This window comes from Corvus hawaiiensis, chromosome 3 (genome assembly GCF_020740725.1).
Source record: "Corvus hawaiiensis isolate bCorHaw1 chromosome 3, bCorHaw1.pri.cur, whole genome shotgun sequence".
NCBI lineage: Eukaryota > Metazoa > Chordata > Aves > Passeriformes > Corvidae > Corvus > Corvus hawaiiensis.
The window spans coordinates 116,009,945-116,030,269 of NC_063215.1; the positions used below are offsets into that span (position 1 = coordinate 116,009,945).

The 20,325-nt window shown below is 37.5% G+C and overlaps 1 protein-coding gene across 4 annotated transcripts in view; it reads right to left on the reverse strand.

Moving 5' to 3' along the window:
- The window catches only part of LOC125323155 (SLX4 interacting protein), a 72,137-nt gene that overhangs the window by 30,674 nt on the left and 21,138 nt on the right, over nucleotides 1–20,325 (reverse strand). For all 4 annotated transcript variants that reach the window (XM_048297835.1, XM_048297834.1, XM_048297836.1 and 1 more), the window contains exons 4-5: nucleotides 5,518–5,607; nucleotides 2,343–2,466 (exon numbers count right to left, since the gene is read on the reverse strand). In XM_048297835.1, the coding sequence (XP_048153792.1) occupies nucleotides 2,343–2,466; nucleotides 5,518–5,607 (214 nt within the window). The remainder of the gene's footprint in view (nucleotides 1–2,342; nucleotides 2,467–5,517; nucleotides 5,608–20,325) is intronic.

A 20,325-nucleotide genomic window follows, 5' to 3' on the forward strand; every position in this document is an offset into this window, starting at 1 on the left:
AAGTACCAGGCTCGTGCATTCCTTTGTGTGCTACACAACACTGCCAGCCAAGCACTGGCCTGGAATGAGGCACTTCATTGGTGTGAAAAACACAAAACCATCTCCCTGCAGCCTACAAACAGAACCTGTGATCCTAGAGAGGAAGGCAGAACACAAGAGGTAACTGGTGAAGACTCCCGGCCCTGTGGCTCACCTCAAAGGGTCAGTCCTTAGAGGCAGGGCCCGGTTGCCCCAGTGAACACCCACCTATTCTGTTATTTCCTCCCCAGGTAAGAACAGACTTGAATAGAACTTGAAGAAACTTGATTCTTGGACCTGAACAAAGCACTCCTTTCTTACAAATTACAGCCTTGAGCAAAGCAGGCTGAGAGAAGAAGAAAGAGCTGGCTTTGGAAATGAAGCTTAACATGAATGTTCGTTATCACAGCCTGTTTTCTTCCTTTAATTCTTTATTGTTAATTAATGACGGTGAGATTAACTGCAGAAAACTGATGGAACAGTCATTCTGCCTCATCCAAAGTAAATATCCTTTAATCTAAAACTGTCACTGATCTTACTGATGACCTCCTCAAATGCATATCCCTAAGATTTTAATTTTCAGGAAACAAGGGGAAGAGTCAAGCAGAAGATCAGTTCACAACCCTGGGACAGCATACCAGTATTTTTACTGAAATGTTCATGATACAAAAGAAAATAGAAGACCCTAAATTCTCACAAACACCCTCAGATCAGTGTTGCATCTGCCCACATATATAAAACCGGTTATTATGTCTGGCAGTTTTACCTTATAAAATCATCATTTTTCAAAACCTACTTTTTACTGAGGCAGGAAACTTTAAAAAAATAAATGATAAAAAACATCCCTTGATAAAAGAAAACACAGAAGAATCTCAACAAATCTTAGAAATTCTGATCCCACCATCTGTAATGTCCCTCTGCTTTCACTGAAGAAAATTCTTTTTGCTCACTCACAATCAGAAAAGTACAGGAGTCTGAAAGTTCATGTGCTTGACATTAGTAATATTTTAATGGGATAAAATGTAGTTACTACTTGAAAGGAAAAAAAAGAGGTTGAAAATACTTTAGTGGCCTGAAGCACCCCTTGCTTATGTGGTATTGTGTTCTTGGGGGTGAGAAAAAGGCCATGTCATGCCAGAAGAACCTGGCTCCCATATATGCCTAAAATTTTGCAATAATAAGCCAACCATACAGCATGTAACCTGTGTTTTCTCATTAAAGCCACTCATTGTTATTGACAATAGTGTTTAAAGCTGCAACCATCTAATAGAATTCTATAGGAATATACCTTTTCCATAATGGAAAGCATTTCAAGAGGCAAAGAATTTGTGCACTATTAAAATTGTTACTATAACATATGTTGAATTCTAAAATTTATGAGTACAGTGATCATATATTGTAAGTATGTAATTACATGCATTGCAGAAGTCACACTTCAGCAGAGATTCCTCAATGTATTTAAGGAAATGTGACAAACCATGGCCAACACAGAGCTTTACTACTGCAGCCCTTCTTTTCTGTGACAAGTTTATGACCTGCTCCAGGCTAGTAACAAAAATCTGTAATTTTTTGCCCAAGAACTATTTAAAAATAAATTGCTGGTATGATAAAAGACCAACAGATAAGCCTATCAACTGTAAACCCCACCATTATGCTATTGGTGCAATGGTATCAAACAAAAACTGGCAGCCAATTAGCCCCAAAGCTGATCTAACAGCAAGGTACAAGCTACAAGTGACCGTGATCTTTAGTTTCAAATGTAGATGTACTGAAAAGGCACCCGTTGGTCTCAACCCTTACACAAACACAAAAAAAGAGCTCCGACGGGGTGAAGGCTCTTAATGCTGTTCTCTTCTGCACTCCCAAGGTGATGGGTGCTGCTGCCAAGCCTGCAGCAGCACTGGTGGAATGACAAATGTCATTTATCACACCACACCGACTTTTTAAGACTGAACAGATTGCCAAAAGCAGGAGAAGTAAAGATATTATTTCTGTATTTAAAAATTCTAAACTAAATGTTTGAGTAAAAAGGAGACTTAACTAACCAGCAAGATTTCAATCAATTTTGCAGGACCAAGGGTTATATAAGTTCTTTTTCTAAATTCTAATAATAGGCTCTTGGACTAATAGTACCAGCACTACATTCACTTTTAAGTAACAAAGAAAATTAAAATCCACTTAATTTGTTCACTAACTGAAGTAATTCCATACCCAAACATCAGCTATTTCAGGCCTTCCTGATGGCAAGTTTCTCACAGAAAAAAACGAAGAACAGTATTTTCCCCATGACTTTACTTCACACTAAGTTAAATAATTTCTTTTACCGGTAAGAAACAAAGGCCCAGATGATCCATATTCCATGGCTTTCCACTGACCACGTTGTTTATGTGCCTCCAAGTAGTGTTTGACCCTTGAAGCAACAACTTCTTCTAGCAGCTTGCAGACCTCCTGAAAGAGAAACCACCGGCCTGGTTTGATCTAAATTTACAGAAATGCCCACAGGCACACAGCAGAAATCAATACAAAATTACCCCCTCTCACATTAAAAGGAAAAACATTGAGAGCAGAAGCATATCAGTTAGGAAATGAATGGGAAAAAGGAGGGGAATCAAACCATTTTTCTGCAGAACAAGAGAGGAAAGTACATTATGAAATTCTTACTTGGCAGATGAAATACATTATATTACAATGCTAACTTTTTTATCAGAAATTAGTTTCATATGCATTCAAAGGAGGAAAATGTTAAAATGTAGGATACATGTTAAAAATGTATCACAGCATGAGTTATTTAAGCAAAATTTTAGTATAAATCCTCTCAGGAATTGTCAACACACTATTTCTCTACAAGAATCCTTATAAACCACAACAGATATTCTGCTTCAGTGTAATTTCAGGGGGGGGAGGGGGGTGGAAAGAGAGAAGACTCTGAACAAATTAGGTCACAGCGACTTAATTGCTCTAATTAATTTAGATTGTTCTGCTCCTAAACATAAATGTTCATATCTTTCATACTTTCTTCAACAAAGCACAATAAAACCACACACAACTCCGGAAGAACAAAGCCTCCAGCCAGAATTACCCAGGAAAAAAAATACTTGGAGTAAAAACAAAAAATTCATCTCTTGAACACCAGAATAAGTTTTAAGCTTAATACACACATACATATTTGAGCCCTTTCCTCAGTGTTCTCGTTTTCCATTGTTCATAACTATGTGCTCACAGAAGCGATACTTTGTGGCACACAAAAATATAACTTTACCTCTGTAATGTGTTTGGGTAACACATAAAATTATATAAGTAGTTTCTAAGCTATCTTGGCTTGAAATTTCCTTTTGATTAATGTAGAAAGTACTCAGAACAACAAATTTTTAGTGCATTGCTCTAAATAAAAGCAGGGCACATACATTAGTCAATCACAACCAGTATTTTCTCTTTACAGTAAGAAATATATTTTCCTTTCTGCTTGTAGAGTACAATTATAAATTACTGTATTTGCTTTTTCTTCTGTTTAACTCATTAAAGTGCTCCCATTACACATTCCTTCATGGGCCTGTGTTCAGGTTAGAATGAAAAGGTCTAGAAAGCAGCAGAAACATGGTTTGTCTTTGGTTCCTTCTGCAGCAATAAACATTACCATGCACTTCTTTCATTTACATGGAACATGTTTTACTTGTTAGGCTTATGGAAATATTATTTAAATGGCTTTCCACAAAGTACCCTACAGACCTCAGAGTGCAAAGATAAAACTTTGACTTTGCTATTCCAGGGGAAAAGGGATGTGGAAGAAAGGGCAGGGAAACTGGAAGGGCAGAAGGAGGACAAAAACTGCAGCATCTCACAGCAATCCCAAGAATACACTACATCCAACTGGTCACAGCAATGTGTCACAGTGCTGGTGGTCATTCCAACACCTAGCTGTATTTCCTTACACCAATCCCATGCTTTGGGCACTGGTGAAGTTCCCATCCTGCCCTCCATGGCACATGCTCCAAGGAGGAGCTGGCAGCCAAAAGGCCACTGGGACAGCATCACCAGGGTCCATGAGCTCAAGCCAATGCATTTCATCCAGGGTAAGTAGGGGATCAGCAGGAACTGCATTTGTTACAGAGGCATCCACATTTCCCACAGACAGGCAGAGAGGGCTGCACCACCACTAGTATTTTCCAGAAACCACTTGAGATGAACATGTAAAAGCCCTCATAAAAAATATGTCAAAATAATCTTTCTTTGGGACCCTTCCTCCCCTCACTTACACAAAGATTCTGCATAGGACTTTCAGGAAGTGAATTGCAAAGCTATTGGACTCACACTTCTCAGTTGTTGAAAATATGCAACCTTTGTACTTCTCTCGAAACGTGCAGTCACAGAAATGCACTGAATGCTGTCCTGTCATGCCTCTTTATTAAATCAATCATGATCTAATTTCCTGAAATTAATCTCTTTTGTTTTGGCTGTCTTACAAAATACATTCTGAAAACGTTTAAAACTCAGATAACCAGGAGCGTAAAGCTGGTTATAAATAGAAAAGGGAATGAGCATTCATTTAGTCATAAAAAAGAAATCTAAAATATTTTCCCTATTTTCTTATTTCTCTGCTTAATAAACCACAAATCAGATGAACCACAAACTGCTAAATATTCGGCTTTTGCTCCCTCAGGATATTAATTTATTGTTTCTTTTAATTTCACTTAAATGTATTACTCTCAGATGTCTGGGGACGCTGTGCAGTGACAAGTTAATGATGGCATTATTAGGGAAGCTATCTGCTGAAAATTACCGTAACGGAGACTTGCGGGAAAGTCCACAGGCATCCCAAACATGTCCTGCCTTCGTTTTCAATAGGGAACTTCTCAAGTTCCCACACAGAGGAGAAAGCTCCAGCCAGGAACTCATCACAAGATCATGTGTGATTTCTCTATATTCTGATGAAAGTTACAGGCAGAATTTTGCAGCTCACTGATGCACTGATTTTCCCCAGTTTCATCAGGTTATGCACATGATACACTTAAAAATCATGGAAATTTCTTTTCATAAGATGCAACAGTTCTACTATGGTTTATCATGCATATTTATGTTTTCGTGTACCCTCTAAATGCAATATCATTTACACTTCTCAGAATGAAAAAAGAAAATTAATAGAAAGATATTTCACCAAGAAAACGATACCTGGCACAATCTGGTTTATATCACAGAAGATAATTTACAAATGTTCATGAGAAACATATTTTTTAAATCAAAAGCTAAGTCAGAAGAATCCACATTGCATGCATGCATATATGTGCACACACACAGAGTTTAAAAATTAAAAAGCAAATTTAAAGTGGTCATTAGTGACCCAAAAAGCACATATGGTTGACTTAGGGGTCCCACAGCAACCACTGATGCTTAGGTATAACTAACAATATTTTCATAACACTGAAAAATTCTGAACAGTTCAAGGCAATCCAACATTTTCCCTGCAGCCACATGCTTTTGAAGTAGAATTGATATTTGTTGTACCTCTTTCTCATGATCTGAAAACCAGCTGGTGTCTTTACTGGAGCCTTGAGGCAAAATATGAACATCCACCAAGACAGCAAAGTTCCCACACTGGAAAAAAAAAAAAAAAAAAAGAAGAAAAAACATGTTGAACTGTAGCTGCTAGGAAGCACATGTTGAGCAGACGGGGAGATAAACAATCAGGTAAGCACATGCATCTGATTCAGAGTTACAGCAGGCAGAACACTAAATTGTGGAAGTTTATGAAGTACGCAATTACAAATTTATCATTGTTTGTGGACAAGAAACAAGAGCACCAGACCTATCTTGGATAGCTCACTGAAATATAACAAGCAGAAGTATGTGGAATTTTCTTCTGCTATTTAAATGCCACTTTTAAATCTGAGTTCAAGCAAATTTTAATGTGTGAAAAATTAGCTCTTCCTTCACCAAACTCACATCATTCTATTTTCTGAAAATTTGGTACCACATTAATTATCCAGTTGGTGTTTAAAGTTTATTCAGTACTTAAAAATTCAGCATCTTAGAAGTCTTTTCCTCTCTCCAAGCTGCCTAATGTAAAGAACAGCCAAGTTTGAAGGACTTGTCAGTGGATATTTGGTATATACCACATTTGCCATTTAGTCATTACTGTACTTTGAATGGTTAAATAATAAGGCTTACCTATTACCAAAGACTACATAGAGATAGTAGGGTGATATAGGCTACATCCCAAGACACATCAGCTATTTCTGAAATTCCTTGATAGGTTTTGATTGAGGACAGTGTGACAGACAAGGATTATTTTCTTTCATTGGTACATCAATCATTACAATGAACTAACACCAGGAAGAGTGAATGGCATGAACACATCCCAGTTCCACTGGGCATTTATTCACTGCTGCCTCCTGTCCTGCACAGAGATATGGGGCATTACAAGCTAATGGGTTCCCTTTTAAACCCAGCACCAAATCTCACTCAGACACCCTTTAACTAAATAACATGCAAGGTAAAAGCCAATTTAATCATTCTGGCTTGGCTGCTTGTGGCGCACTTGTGATGCAATGAAGTCACTCTGTGAGAAGACTGGACATGTGCGGTCATGGCAACTGCACATCCGGAATGTCTGACGGAATAGAAACAACATCCTGATCCCAGACAAACCTCCCATGTGCACGGACCATCCGGCGTGAGATTGGGCTCGTTTCAAGGGATGTTGCAGTGCTCACCTCCTGTCCTCACTCACTCTCTCCATATCTGCTCTTCACTGCCAAACATCTGCAAAGCCCAATCTCAGAATTCCAACTGCTAACAGAGTTAGTTCTACAAATAGTGGGATATATGGTTTTAGACTCTAGTTTTACATCACCTACAGTCTAAGGGATACATCAATATCTCAGGCTTATGGTATAGCACAAGTACAGTTGCTGAGAGTACCCTTACCTATGCCATTAGCACTAAGAGCCACAAGATTTAGCACTGATTTTATTAATCATAGCAGCGTATTTGGTAAATTAAAAACCTCTTGGTTTATAGAACACTTGGATCTGTAAATCAACTGCAAACAGAAGTTTCTAAATAATGATGCAAATATAATTAAAATGTAATTCATGGCCAGTGTTGTATTGTAGCTAGAATGCAAAAGTTTGGCAAATGAGACAGGCGTTGTGAAATCATTTTGAGAAACTTCTAAGTTACTTATAGGTATCAGTCACTGAAAGAGCAGAATGCTTTGATCTATTGTATCAAAAGGCTTCTCTTTTCTCCAGAGAACCAAGAATTGCCAGATGGCTGCAACAGCAAACCTTTCCAAGCTTTAAATGGATGACAAAATATCTCACAAAAATCTCTGGTGAATCATTAGTCAGCTCCAGCAAACTTTAAATTGACTACTGAACTTCAAAGTTAGCAGACGCTGCAGATTAAAGTGAAAGCCAGTAAATTATTCATGGTTCAGCACTAATAACAACAAACAAGTAGTTGATACATCAAGAAAATTCAAATTATCAAATGCTCCATGTTAATTGGCATCATTTTCTAATGACTACAAAACTTTATATATAGATACAGATGCAAAGTATAGACCTGTTTTTCAAGGAGAGAGAATGCTTGTAATTATTTTCTTCTGAATGGCACTATTTGTCTCAGTTGCCAATCTCAAAACAACTGGGAAAAAAGAAAATAACAAACCACATTCAAAACTACATAACGGTACAGTTAGAATTATCTTTAAAATTTTACAAACACACCTAACATTTGTAGTACTTCAAAGAAAAAACAAATACATATAAATAGTGCATAAATCCTTATAAGAGACAAGGTTTCCCCATGGAAGATTTTTATCCCTCTAAGCTTTGGAGCACTCTTCTTGTAGACAGCACACCTGAAAATATTTCAATAACCACAAGCCAACAGTTTTGCCACACAACCAGAACAGCTCTGGGACAGGACACAGGGATGCACAACTGGCACAGGCAAAGAGGAAGATGAGGAGTCAGAGAATACAAGCACAAACCTTCATGAGCCTCACTACACCCTGTTTTTCATAAGTCCTGGACGTGATATGAGCGACAGCTCCCACGCAGGCTCCCCTGCATTCTTGAGCTGCACAATACCTGCTAGAGCTACACCTGACTTATGCTTTATGTGCCTTCACACGGTACAGCTGTAGGGATGATATTTATACTGAGCAGCTCAATACAACTTTGGCTGCTCCAGCAGCAAAAGACAAGTACAGACTAAATGCCAATACAAATAATTGCAGGGAACAGAGGCAAGTGGAAGAAAAACGAACACAGTTTTATATTAGCAGATCTGATGCTCTTATAGAAGTTTCTATTTTTATTTTTACTCTGATGACATGCAATTCCATGAAAATACTAGCTTTTATTTTAGTGGAAATGAAGTGTTTCCAGTCAGCATGGCTGCCAGATGCAACTCGTGACTCCTAAGTACCACAAATGAAAGGCAAACAAAAAGAATGGCAACTTTTAATTTCATGCTTTCAACATCCATCTCAAAATTTGCACTGAAAATTGTTTTTTGAGGTGTGATTGTCAAAACTGAAACTTGAATGCCTGATTTGATGGGAAACACATTTGTCAAGAATCAATAGGAAAACATTTCACTCAAAAATTAAAGACAGAAGCAGATGCTCCAATTTGATATCCCCCATAGTTCTAGATTTCAAAAACTCTTCATTTTTACAAGCTGTTTTTAATGTTCACATTCTTACTCTAACAGTCTAATGACATTCATTGTGTTACTAAACAAAGGGCTTAAAATGATCTCAGAATGTTGTTAGTATATTGTTGTACAGCAATGGCATCTAATTCAGAACATCTTTTCAGAAATCAAATTGTTTATACGACTACATCAAACACTTCATAGCCTCTGCAAATTTAAAATATAACCAGACATGTAACGTAAATAGAACGAAACCCAACACAAAGTGGTCAGTCAAGCAAATTCATCTGCTCAGAACCTGCTGAAACCTTGAAATAAGCACATATTAGACAGTGAACTATTATTGCAAATCCCCAATGAATAAATAAACCCAAATAAATACTTTTTATTGCTATACTCATTTTTACAATCAGTGGGTTCCTACATGGGTACTCTTGTTTCCTTAAACTGCATCACTTGAACAGCATAAAACTAGTCCTTAAAAACAGAAAGTCCTTGGGATGCTGGAGACGAGCATGGTGGGTTTGTATTCAGTTACACCACTCCAAATGTGCTATATCATTAAAGCAGACAGCACTGGAGAACCAGCCTCCCAAGACACATATTAGGGTTTCCCATTTCTGAGATTACGGATGTGGGCTGGAGGGTCAGAATTAATTGAAGCTGAGTTGGAACAGAAACATCTGATAGTTTGGCTGATTTTTGGAATGGGTGGGAAGGAGCCGAGCTGCAACCTTTACACACTCAAAACTCCAAAACTGCTCCATGATGAACACATAGGAACTGTTTACTTACTGTTCCCTCTTCCCTGAGCACTGTGCTACTTTGTTAGTTACAGAGAGAATTTTATTCCAGTCTTAGATTATAGCTAAAATTAAAAAAAAAAAAAAAATAGACTTGATCCCAATGACCACTCAAAAATGCCACTGGAAGCTCTTTGTGGCATTGTGACAAAATTGATAGGACGTTATCATGTCCAGTCTCCAGCTGGCAAAAGCACAGCCAAGAGATTTTGTGGGAAAAAATAAAAAAAACCACACATAAAAAGCTTATGTGAAATATCTTGTCTTAAAATAAACAGGAGAATTGAAATATTTTCCATCGTAAGTTCTTTCTGAAAATCAGTAAGTGTTCTGCATTGAATCAAGCAAGTTCTAACATCTGCAGCATTAAGTATAATTATGTATTGTCATTGGTCTATACACTATGCCAACTGTATTATGACAAAATTCACGTTTCTGGGCTTATTAGAAGTTTATTCTCCTCCTTTATCTTTCTGATCCCAAAGAAAATGACTTGTTTTCTTTTGTTTATACTTTTAGCACCAATGATTTATAGTATCTTGACTTTTTCTCTTAAATAGCAAGAGGCAAAAATCACTTAAGCAAGTGAGCATACAGTACAAGAGATTTATCTGTCATTATACAACATTAATTTAACTTTCATTTACAAGCATGTCTAGGAGCACAATGATTGGAGGTAATGCAGAGTTTCCCGAACCATAGAGGACACTGTTCCAGTACTTAAATGCCTCAACCTGTATAAACACAGGAGTCAGGATAGTTATTTATGCCACCACCACTGCTGACGGCTAACAAGGGACAGAGGAACTTTGGTGACAGCTAACACCGTACATTTCTCATTCTTTTAAGTAGATGAAGTTACAATTTGATATGTGTATGACTTTTCCACATATTTTTCTCCAGAATCTCCAGGGGTTTGCTCATTTTTTGTTTCTTTTCCTTTTTCTTTTTTTTTTTTTTGGGGGGAGGGCTGTCCAAGGGAAACAAAAAAACCCCCAAAGAAAACAAAAAAACAAACAAACCCCCAAAATAAACAAACAAAACCCCCAAACAAACAAAAAACAAACCAAAAAAAGTACGGGGGGGGAGGGGAATAATAGAATTTTTTTTCACAGGCAGCAAAGTTGCACAGAAATAGTGTTTCACTGGTTAATGCTCAGAGCAAGGTGTTTTTCCAACTCTCTATTTCAGGGGTTTTCAGGAACCAAAAGGTCACCAGTGAATGGTTTTACTGTCATGAGATTAATCAGGAGCTCACCTAACAAGAGGAACTTGCAATTATAGAAAGATTTCTAAACAGCTGATTCAGAAACAGAGCAGAACAAATGAGAGAAGCCTCCAGAAGAAGCCAAAACCAGGATCCCTCTAGAAAATCATGACATAAGTCCACTTTTCAAAATGCTCAAGAAATACGATGCAAATGTCGGAGTGGGGATAAAAAAGTTACATTCCACTTTTGACCTTTTTTCTGAATAGGAGCTGCTTGGTTCTGGAAATTGTACAAAGCTTGTACTTTGTTATAAATTTATATACTAAAGTTGAGAACAGTTTCAATAAATAAATCCTTCTTACTGAAGAAGGATTATAGCCATCAGCTAACATCACCTAGATCTTTTAAATTCCCGGCTTTCAAAGATCTGTGGGGTCACTGCAACAGTAAAAAGGGAGAAGCAGATCAAGGTCAAGTTAGAACGGGGTCTAACTTGAAAATCTATCCTCAAAGATAGCTGTACTCAATTATACACGGATTCAGCAGGAATTGGACAATCTAAAGTGCATTCAGACTTTCCAAAAGCAGGGAGGAAATTCCCCGTTTTATAACCTGCATAAGAGTTATATCTAAGTAATCTTTCACAACTGGTTGGCTTGCTTTTTTTAGAAGTATAGTTTATGTATGAAAAATTCCTGAAGGGAGGAGTATTTAATTTTCTGGTGTTTTAGTGGAAGAGAAGAAGCAGTTATCTGAAAAGTCAATCAATAAGTTATAGGCACACTAAGATCACACTGAGAGGTTCCCATGCCAAGCAAAGAGGTGCAAGCAGAGAACAAGCCTTTAGAACACACCTTTGATAAATGTGGCCTGACAACACATGAAACTAGGATGCAACATCAAGGCAGCATTTTAGACTCTTAACAGATGCAGATGGACAGGATATTAAACTTAAGAAATTACAGGAAAAAGAAAACAAGAAATACTTGTGAATTATTCAGCCCTGAGGAGAACATAGAAAAACCTAAGGAGTTTCAGATCTGATGGAGCTGTGTATGACACAGGAGACTTGCAAATTGAGGACTAACACACTGTTGTTAAAGCACATAATTGTGAGCGATCCACCCAAATCAACAGATTAAAATAAATTAATGAAGACACCTCCTTCAGAGAGCCGAGCACCTGCCGAGGTAAAAGAGCTGCATGTTTTCAGCAATGTAGGAACGCTGCAGTGCAAACAGCGCCTTCAGTTCATCACCCACAGTCAGGCTAAGCAGTAATTACTTAATCTAAACATCTGAACTGGTCTCAGAGAACTGCTCTATCAGGAACAATGTTGAAAAAGAGGCCTAAATTGCATGAGAGAATTAAGCATAATTTAGGTTGTCAATCTGTGCTGGTCTGATCCCAATTCCGTAGGAGGTTTTGTAGCCCACATATTGAAACGAGTCGTGTAGCTGGAGCTCAAACAATTGCAAAAAGCAAGTTTTTCCTTAGGGCAAAATCTCCAAGTAACAGTGCAATCTCACCATTGTTTTGAAAGGATATACACCATGTCCCTGCCTGTGTCAGGACTGATCCAGAAAAACAGAAATAGCAGCACAGTATTTGTTCAAGATAATAAAAAGATAATTTGAGATTCCAACAAGCTGCTTTCACCCTCTTGTTGTGAAGTATTATTCTAAAAACTATGGTATTTTTTAAATCATTGCAAGCAAGCAATGATGAAATACCCATGTCTGCAACAACCTGTTTTTATGCCACTTCAGGCTGGGGAAGGTGAGCGGCCGTATTAACTGGAGAAGTGAACATATTCACAATCTACCCAAATGCAATTAATTCTTAATTTTAAGGACACTTCCTAGGGCTTAGCCACACCAACGGAGTGCCACAGGATAACACATTATTGTGTATCACCTCATCATTGGTAAGTGGATGCAGATAAAGATTATTATCTTACCGAGTTCTTACCCTGCGCTATCAATAATAAAAGTTTGGTATTATGAAAGCAATTCATGAGAAGAATTGAATTGCCACCGCTGTACTAAACTGGAATGGGGGACCTCCTTTGGGGTTCTACAAAATCAGTACAGGGATTTCATTTCTTCCCCAGGTGGAGAGACAAAGGCACTCATACACACCTTGTACAAAACACCCTGCAAGGCTGAATTACTCGGTTTGTAGTCATCAGATACTACAGCAATAGGTATCAAAACAACTGCCATGATTACTAAAGCTTCCAGAACTCCTAAAGATTGCCAACTGTAACATGACAATATAATTTTTTGAAGAAATTACAGCCAGTAATAAAAAGGTTTGAGGGCCTTTTTCAGACATTCAACTTGTTAAATGATTTTCACAGGTTTTCCCATACATGCTTTACATGCTGTATTTTAATATTAATCTGCCAGACTTTAAAGCATCAACAAAAGATCACCAAGTATGTATTGGCAAGTTATGGATGGATTTGTTCAGCATGAAAAGAACCACCATAGAGAAGGGCTGAGGAAATTAGCAATGTACCACCTGATTTTATGTATTTCTGCATATATCAGAAAACGAAGTGCAATAAATATTAGGTGAAGACACCACCCTCAGTATCTTCTGATGTAAACTCTGTCAGAGGAAATAAATCCAGCCATCAGATAGCATGAAAACACAATTTACAAGGTTCCCCTAAGGTGAAGCAGAGGCAAACCACAGTGTTCGTTTCACAAGGTAACGTGCACATTGCTGGGGTGAAGGAGCAGAGGTTTTCCAGCACATAATGCACTCATGACTATCTTTCTGAGTTATTTGTCCAACAGCTGCAGGGATGGGCTGACTTCCCTCTCACAAAAACAGAATGGGGATGTGAGGGCAGGTCCCACGCAGGAAATTGTTCCACGTGTCCAACTTTGCAATTATTTCAGATTCCTTTTTTATTCTAAGAGACAAGGTCTTACCTGCTGTGGAACTCCCTTCCTTCCCTGCCTCTCCTGAAAACGTTACCTACCGCAGCACGCGGCTACTGAACGGGGAAGCAGGAGGCAACACAAAACCAAACCCAACATCTGCAGCCCATGTTTCAATATAAAATATTTGCAGATGCTAAATCTTTATGCCAAAATAATTTAACAGATTAAAGATACATCAATTGCACATGATCAGACTTTAAGACAAATACATAAAGCAAAAGTATTTTTATTGGCTAAAAAGGTATACCGAGCCAAACTTCTTAATATTGTTAAATTTACTGAAATGGTTGAAATGTTGCATTTTCCAAGTATGTAAAAGAAGTTCTTTTTAACTCTGTGTTTTAACTGAGTTGTCTGAACCCAGCCAGGAAAGTTTCCGAACAGCAACAAGGCTTTTTCAGAAAGAGCGTAAGAAAAAAGTGACTCACTGCTGAAGAAGGCATATTACAAAAGTGACACCCTTTGGACAAAATCCTTCTATTAAGTGGGAGCATATTAAGTCAACACAGGGCAGAAGAAGAGGAAAGTTCAACAAAATATTCAATGCTTTATCTACAAAGGTACAAGGGAAGAAACAGATGAGTCTTTCAAATGAAAAAGTGATGCTCTAAATTTTACTGCTGAAAAAGCAGAATCAGATGATGGAGAATACCTCATATTTCAAAATGGAAACAGATCAGCAAAAACCTCAAGGAATTACCAGCTGGCAAGCAAAGGAATATAATTTTTTTTTAATGTCCAAAAAAAAAAAATCATTTCATCTGGCATTGAACAGAGTATGTAATAAATAGACTTCGTGCTTAAATAAAAAAGAAAAATGGATACAAAAAGAATAGGAGCAACAAGTAATTTATAAAAATATGTAAAATATTAACATAGTTGAACACTGAGGAGCTGGTGAAGAGCAAGAATCAACTGTGAAAAGTACCTGGTGGAGTGTTTGTCACCAGAAAGGCTCCTGGGACTAAAACACAACCTGCTAAGGAAGCACTTTCCCCATTTGTCCATCCGTGCCCTAGACTGCCTCCATCTCACATCTCCCACAGGTTACCACCAACCAGAGCTGAACAGGTATAACTGTCCCCTACCTGAACCACTTTTGATTCAACATCTTTTTGAAAATGCATCCTAAAATCTACTGAGTTTGACAGAAATAAATAGGAAGTGACTATTCATATATCTCTCCTAACAAACTTAAGTGGTAACTGCTGGGAGGAGGACAGGGCAATGAAAAGCAGGTGGTGGATGACAAGACCTTAACTTAAATCAGATACAGCTGAAAAAGTGCACCTGACTCTGCTCCAACCTCAGGCCTTCAGGAGGCCCCAGTAACCCATCCCTGACCTTTAAGGAAGGCAGGTGAGTACAGCATTAAGTTGCACAGGTTAATCAGTATTTATTTACATGCCCCCACAGCAGGCTCACCAAACAGTTCTAATTCGTAAAAGTGAATCCTTCTGCAAATATTCCTCTTCCTGCAACTCAGTTTCTGAGGTTGGGAAGTGTTGACCATTTTTCTTCTAAAAATTTATAAAAATCAGTTAATTGACTCCAGTCTCTTCCAATAGTGGAAAGGAAAATCCAAACAAAGTGTGATTGTTTCTAACATGAAAACAAACATTTAAAGAAACAAATTCAGTACTTTGCATAAGTAGAGCCTAATCTCTAGCTGGCTTTGCCAGTTTTTATAATTCTTTTTCATACTACATGCACTGATAGGTATGATATTCACATGTGGTCAATCACATCATGAAAACCCAAGGAAAAACACTTGTGAAAAACACAATGTACAGACATTATGGGTAACACATTGTTCATTTTCACTATTATGAAGAATAATAGAAACAACATGCTCTCAAGATTTCAGAGAAGCTCTATTTTACAGATGGAGAGGGATGGAATGGCAAGAAGCATTGATTTATTCTCAAAAAACCATTTCTCTGTTTCACTGGGATCAAAAAAGCTGTTGCCTTAAAGAAACAAGGACATAATTTTAGTACAGTCAAAACACACTACCAGTACCTAGGATTTCAACTGCTATTTGGGAATGCCTTTTTAAAAAGTTTTACATTTCAAAGCCTTTGTATTATTTTTTTTTCCAAGTTTCCCGTGGATTATGTTACTAATTGGGAATATGTGGGAAATATTTCCCACAATTATGTTTAGAAAAATTCCAGTGATAATTAGCACCAATCCTAATACACGTGGAAAACATTAAAATCACTGAAAATGATAAATAGTGTTGATTTTATGCAACAAAATGTAGACATTAAATATATACAATGTTATATTGGGTTATATACCGACCCGTATGCTCTGACAGAAACAAGAAGTCTACAGGAAAAGGTTAAAAACATAAGCAAATAATGATACTTTCCTCAGCAGATATATTAGACTTTTGTCAACATGAGACCCTGGGTTTTATATCTCATAAGATGCATCTGTATTTGGAAGTCATCCGTGACTGTGTTCTCCCACAATTTGTTAACTGGTTCATAAAACTGCTTGAATATTTGCATCTACAACATCGTGTGGCAAATCCAATCACACATGCCATTAGGAATCACATGTTCTAGTTCATTTCAAATCATCATGTCACTCAATACTTTGAGATTTTTTGCACAACTGCATTTTAACCTTTTGTAACTCAGCTCCCTTCTCAGGTCCTTTACAAATACAGCATCTGCTCCAGAGTTCCCTGTTCAACGCCAGTACCGCCTTCATCCACCTTCATCCTTCAGCCAGGGAATCTGTGCATGGACCTTCTTTTCCAGCTCACTTCAGGAGCCTTTGGTGAAGCACCTTGTCAATCCCTTCTGGAGAACCTGAATGGGTTATGGCAACCAGATTTCCCTGTTCTTAGACTCACTCCTGTAAAGATGCCAGAAGGCTGTGATGCTTGACTCCTGTTTATAATCGGTGTTTTGACTTTTTCCCAATGTATTACACTAATCCTGATATCCATTTATTCTGCCCCACTGGAGTTTGTGCTAATTCACCCAACACAGACGTCAGATATTGAACTGACAACTTTCTAGTCCCATCATACAAGGCACTCTCACATACATGGAGCTAGGACAGTTTAACAAGAGCAACATCTGCCAAAGTTCATTCTTCACACATACTCTAAACGGTGGCTTTCTGTGTACTTATTCCAGTGCAGAGTACAAATTAACTACAACAAAATAAAATTAGTAAAGTGTATTAATACCTATTGTTTCTTTTGCAGCTGAGAACATTATGATTCCAAAGTTAATGCGTATGTTTCAAAAAGGTCAGCTCTTTAACATATTAGTAAATAGCAAAACTCTACAAATGCATCTTAGCACCCTGTCCTGTTGTGTGCAAATATAGAGAATCATGCGTAAGCTAATGGCTAATTCTGCTTCACTTGTCTTCCATATTTCCCCTAAAATGAACCAAACTGCTGGAAAAAAAGCCCCACCTTCTGTAAAACATTCTCTCAAAATTCTTATTTTTATCATTTTCTATCCAAAAATACACATATTTGTACATTCACTAGATTCTTTTTCTCCCTGCTCCATCTGTAACCCTATTGCAAAAAAACTGTCAAAGGTCTCCTAATTCTTCCATGACATTTTTCCTGAATTTAAATACAAGACTTTCTCGACACCTGCCAAGGTCAAAATTCCTCCTTAATGCATCTTCTAAACAGGCAAGGGCTACAGTAAAACTGACAGGAGAAAGCAGCTCAATAAATTCAGCTATGCCATCTATTATCGGGCATCTAAGATGTCACCTGGCTGAATTAAATCCTGCTTAATTGCAGTGTTTATGTCTACCCAGCAAGATGTTAAAATGGAAAATTAAAACGGAATTACTTAATATGTCTGCAGCACATCTAATTTTCCATAACCTGTATCCACCTGCTTAGCTCTCCAAGGGTGAAAGAAATACAGTTTAAAGGTAAAAAACTTCCCTGTTTGCTGTACTGAAACTTAATGCCCATGATCAATAAAAACAAGAGAACCATCATTGTCAACTGCTTCATCTCTCCTGAGGAGTAAGCAAATAATTTTCATCAGTTCTAATACTGCTTCTCTGAAAAAATGAAATTTGGAGACTGATGCAGCATTTCACATTAATAAAACCAGTGCATTTTACTTTATACGAGGCAATAATCAGTTGCTAGAGATGTAAAAACTAGGCCCAGATTACACTCCATGCCAACAAAAACAACTGCTCCTTAGCTTGCTAGTCCTTTTAATTTATTGCCATAGCATGGAGATATAACTCCTATTTGTAATCAACAAAAAAAATTATTGGTGCATCAGCCTAAGAGAAGACTTTTTCCCCAGCTTGCTCAAGTTCTGGTCTATATCACTCTCAGTTCCCAAGCCTCTTTCCACCTCTCCTTATCTCAGTCTTCATTTTCCCACTGTCAAAGCCTGTTTTTCCAGGAAGGAAAGTTATGGTAAAGATGAGGAATATTGTTCAGCACCTCTTTGCCCTTTGGCACTGCTATCAAACACTGGGATTTTATCTGCCACATTAGCAGAGATCTTACAAAAAACACATTCCTTTTTGTATAATGTACATGGTGGTCACTCAAACAATAACCAGTAACAGATGTCTGAAGTGAGGAGAATGGACTATTTAAATAGAACTTTATAAATTCTGATGATCCTTTCCCAGATTTGAAACCTTGACACTTAATTTATAACTATCAGTATGGCCCTATCTTTCCCTTTGTGTGTTTATTTCTAGTTCCAACTCGGTAAGGATACTTTGCCCATCATGCTTGAAGTTTCTCTCTGACCCTGCAGATAATCTTACCCTCAACTTGCCTTCATTTAACAGTGTAAAGATAAAAATGAAAAAAACCTCTGCAAAGAATCCAGCAGCCAAATAAGGAATTCTGACATAGCTATGAACTTACATGCTTACATAAAATTACTGGTTTCATTCAGTACCCTGCAATGACCATCTGGGAAAGCTTTTCTTTCAAAGGAAATACAGAAGTATGAAAGAAATGTAACCTGCCAGAGTCCACTGAAGTTTTGATGTTACAAGATTTGTATTTAGGTCTGCTTTCCAGGGGCTTTTAAAAAGTGCTCTCACTCAATATTCATGGGAAATTAAGTAGTAACTGCTTTAAATATCCTTATGGTTCAATATTACAAGAAAGTGTTGGAATTTTAGAAGAAAATTCTGCATGAATCTATAGCTGTAAACCTTATCTGCCAACAGCACTTTCACTCATATGGAAACAGCAGAAGTAAAGATCCATTTGGCATAATACAGAACCAGATTTTAAGACTACAGTCTTTCTAATGCTGCATTATGTTTAATTACCTTGTTTTCACAGTCCCTTTTAAGATAATAAAGATTCCTGTACGTACTTCTGGATACAGATGCTTAAGAAAAAAATATTTTCAAAAAAACGTTATTAATTATCCATCTTATAAAACCAAAGGATATCACCGATAGTAGAAGCAATTGAAAAGCATAGATTTTTAAAAGACATGGTCAGATTCTGCCATTGTAACACCTCTGCACAGATGCAGAACAAGTTTACAGACACACTTAGAGACTCAATTTGTTGTACTTGAGGACAAAACTTATCCATCAGTATCTTTAAGGTTGTAGATCCAGTAGAAGTTTTACATTCCCAATTAAATTTTTCAAATAGTCAAATAAAATTAACAATAATCCCAGAAGACATGCAACTCTTAACATTTAAAAACTTTGCAATCAGCTTCAACAGCAAAAATCCACGTGCATTCTGCTGAAGACTTTCAGAGATGAATTTCAAGATCACTTGTAGGAAATAGACTTCCCCTTTCTTCTAGGCAATGCAGCAGTGGTATTTACCCTGGCGGGCAGCAGATAAACAGATCTGTGAAGCATTTCTCCAACTGACAGATCATATTACAGGGCAGAAAGTTTCTTTCCTTCCGGGTACAATACTCACCCGTACCCACTGCACTGGAAATCCATTGTGCTCAAGAGACCAGGCTGACAGGAGGAAAGGCCTCTTTGCATGCAGCAGCAACATTGCTGATGGAACCTAAGCAATGCCTACCAGAAGTCACAAATTTTATATTAAAATACATGACAGCAGATGCTACTAATATAATGTGATTTCACTGGTTACAAAACCCACCCTTGTCATACAATTGTAAGTGTGAAAACCACAGGAGCAAAACCCAAGGATGAACCCTCACATGCTGCAAAAATCACCTACCAAAGACAGGGCTGTGCCAAGTGAGGAACTTTAACAATATCTGCAGAGCTAGAACAGCTGTGGCTGAGATTTCACTTCCTACAAGTCTGCATCTTTTTTAAGAGCCACACAGGAAAGAGTAACCTGGTTAAATTAAGTTTAAAAACCTACCTTTTTTTCCATTAATTTCAACATGGGAAAAAGAAAAAAAAAAACCAACAAAAAACCATACCTACTTTACAGATTGAGAGGGAATTACCCTTTGGAAAGCAGCAGCTCATTTTTTAATTTAAAAAATTGATAGTATGCTAGCTGCACAACTGTCTTTGGTAAAAGCAATGAAGGAACAGAGATGACAGCACATGACAGATTACAGCTCCTGGATGTCAAGAACCACACAGACAGTTCACAGGCAAGTGAACACACCATCCATTTCATCTGATTCACATTAATAAGAGCAAGACAAAAAAGAAAAAAAAAAAAAGA